Raw genomic sequence first — 2,042 nt, forward strand, 5'->3', positions numbered from 1 at the left:
CCGGCCGGGCCCAGGCAGGATCGCGGAGGGGCTGCCTGGCCTGGGGCCCCTGTCCTCGGGGTCAGGGTCAGGGGTGGCCCGTAAGGCCTGCACAAGCTGGTCCAGTGGCTGCAGCAGGGTGTGGGGGCTCCAGCAGGCGTCCAGAGAGGGCAGGAAGGGGTCAGGCGTGCAGACCTCTACACACTCGGCATCCGTGGGGATACGCAGATAGAAAGCGTGCAGCATCATTCTGAATGGTCGGTCCTCCTGGCCTGAGGGCTCTCCGTAGGTCAGGTCACCCACCACGGGGTGGCCCAGGGCACTGCAGTGCACGCGTAGCTGGTGTGTCCGGCCTGCTAGGTGAGGTGCCGCTGGGTCAAGCGGGGGGCGGGGCTGCTCCACATGAACCTCCCTGACCAGGCCCCACCTCCTGTCATGACCCCACCGCAGCCTTGGAGCAGCCCCTTGGGGTGGAACTCTCCCTGTCCCCTGCCATGGGTGAGGACATCAGTGTTTGGGACAGAAGACTGCATTCAGGTCACCACTGATGAGGACAGGGCCAGGGTGGCACTTGGTCCTAGAGAATCCAGGCCAGTCAGACCCCCCAGGACTCAGTCAGGAGCCAGCAGGGACCCTGTGTCAGGTGAGAAGCTGAGAGGCTGCAGAATGTAGAATTAAGAACTCAGGAGTGCTTGTTGCCAACTCTGCCTTGATGCTCAGGGTGGTCCACACGGGCTACGTGGCCCCGTGTCTCAGTTTTCCTTCTGTCACCACCAGGACACCGCCCACCCCAGGCACTGCCAACCCCAGACATACCCGTGAGTGGCTTCAGCAGCACTTTGGAGACGGGATCGCCTGCGTACAGCCCGTGTTCCAGAACCACGAGCTCCGTGAGGCTTGGCTTTGGGTTCTCACAACCTGGGGCGCAGATGGCATGTGTGAGGTCAGCGGGACCAGCCCGGGGCCCAGGCTCACCCACCCTAACCCACGATGCCCGCCTAGTTGGTCCCTGCCTGCCGCACCCTGCGTGCCCTCGATGCACATGGTGTGGGCCCGGCCTTCCGTGCCGTTCCTGCCGATGGCATGGCTGATGGTCACCCGGCTCTCCTGGATGTGCCCCCGCAGCTGAAGTACAGGGGAAGTCACACAGTTCACGGGGCAGCCCGCCACTGCTGGGGAGCCCACCTAACACCAGGCAGCCATGTAGAGCTTGGTGGGAGGCTCTGAGCCAGGGCCTGCCCAAGTGGGGTGGGAGTCCTGAGTCCCCACGCCCCACCTCAGGACTGACCAGGTCTTACCAGTGCCAGGTAAGCCTTGGTCACGCGCCGCTCCTTGAAGCACCTGTATGCGCTGCCGGCAGCTGCCTTGTTTAGGGCCACGCATAGTGCCCCGCTGGTGGAGAAATCCAGCTGGTGGCAGAACCTGGGGTGGGGCAGAGTCCAGCGTCTGAGCCACTTTCCTCCACAGACGCTGCCGTGGGGCTGTGGCCGCCCCGCCTACCTGAACCCGTAGCAGGTGTCGGGGTCGGCCAGCTCGGGGAAGCGGTGCCGCAGCTGCTTTTGTAGCGTCAGAGTCTCCCGCCACGCCTTGCTGTCAATGCGAACGTCCCAGTGCTTGTTGACCACCAGGAAGTCGCGGCTCCGGTACACGATGGACAGGTTCTCCACGCTGCCCGGCTCCATGGCCGGCCTGCCGAGCCACGCGTGGGTGCATGTGCTGTGAGCACGTGGGGGGCGCCCAGCCCAGCGTACAGAGGTCCCCGCACCCCCTCACCCGGGCTCCGGTGCGAATCCACAAGCCAGGTGCGCAGCCCTCCTGTGCACCTGCATCCTCAGTCCCCAAGATCAGGCCGGGGTTGTCAGCTGGGGGATCAGGGAGTCAGCCTGTTCCCGGCTGACATGCCTGACCCAAGCCTGGAGAAACAGCCCGTTCCGAGCCTGCCCCACAGAGCCTCCCCAAAGACCCTCCCCTCCAGGGGATGCACATGACGGCCTCTGCCCGACGGTGGGGGCGGGGAGGGGCAGCAGCACTCCCGGGGCCCGGCAGCCAGGTCTGCCCGGGGT

At 65.7% G+C, this 2,042-nt stretch overlaps 2 protein-coding genes across 2 annotated transcripts in view; one reads left to right on the plus strand and one right to left on the minus strand.

The window, feature by feature from the left end:
- Positions 1–1,893, minus strand: part of RPUSD1 (RNA pseudouridylate synthase domain containing 1) — a 4,158-nt gene extending 2,265 nt beyond the window's left edge. Inside the window, exons 1-5 of the mRNA XM_011962489.1 lie at positions 1,480–1,893; positions 1,278–1,401; positions 1,002–1,104; positions 796–897; positions 6–332 (exon numbers count right to left, since the gene is read on the minus strand). Coding sequence (XP_011817879.1) covers positions 6–332; positions 796–897; positions 1,002–1,104; positions 1,278–1,401; positions 1,480–1,661 — 838 coding nt within the window. The 5' untranslated portion in view covers positions 1,662–1,893. The remainder of the gene's footprint in view (positions 1–5; positions 333–795; positions 898–1,001; positions 1,105–1,277; positions 1,402–1,479) is intronic.
- CHTF18 (CTF18, chromosome transmission fidelity factor 18 homolog (S. cerevisiae)) overlaps positions 1,691–2,042 on the plus strand; it is a 26,634-nt gene continuing 26,282 nt past the window's right edge. Inside the window, exon 1 of the mRNA XM_011962490.1 lies at positions 1,691–1,762. Within this exon, the coding sequence (XP_011817880.1) occupies positions 1,691–1,762 (72 nt within the window). The remainder of the gene's footprint in view (positions 1,763–2,042) is intronic.

Source organism: Colobus angolensis, unplaced genomic scaffold (assembly GCF_000951035.1).
Source record: "Colobus angolensis palliatus isolate OR3802 unplaced genomic scaffold, Cang.pa_1.0 Scaffold59, whole genome shotgun sequence".
In the NCBI taxonomy this organism is placed as follows: domain Eukaryota; kingdom Metazoa; phylum Chordata; class Mammalia; order Primates; family Cercopithecidae; genus Colobus; species Colobus angolensis.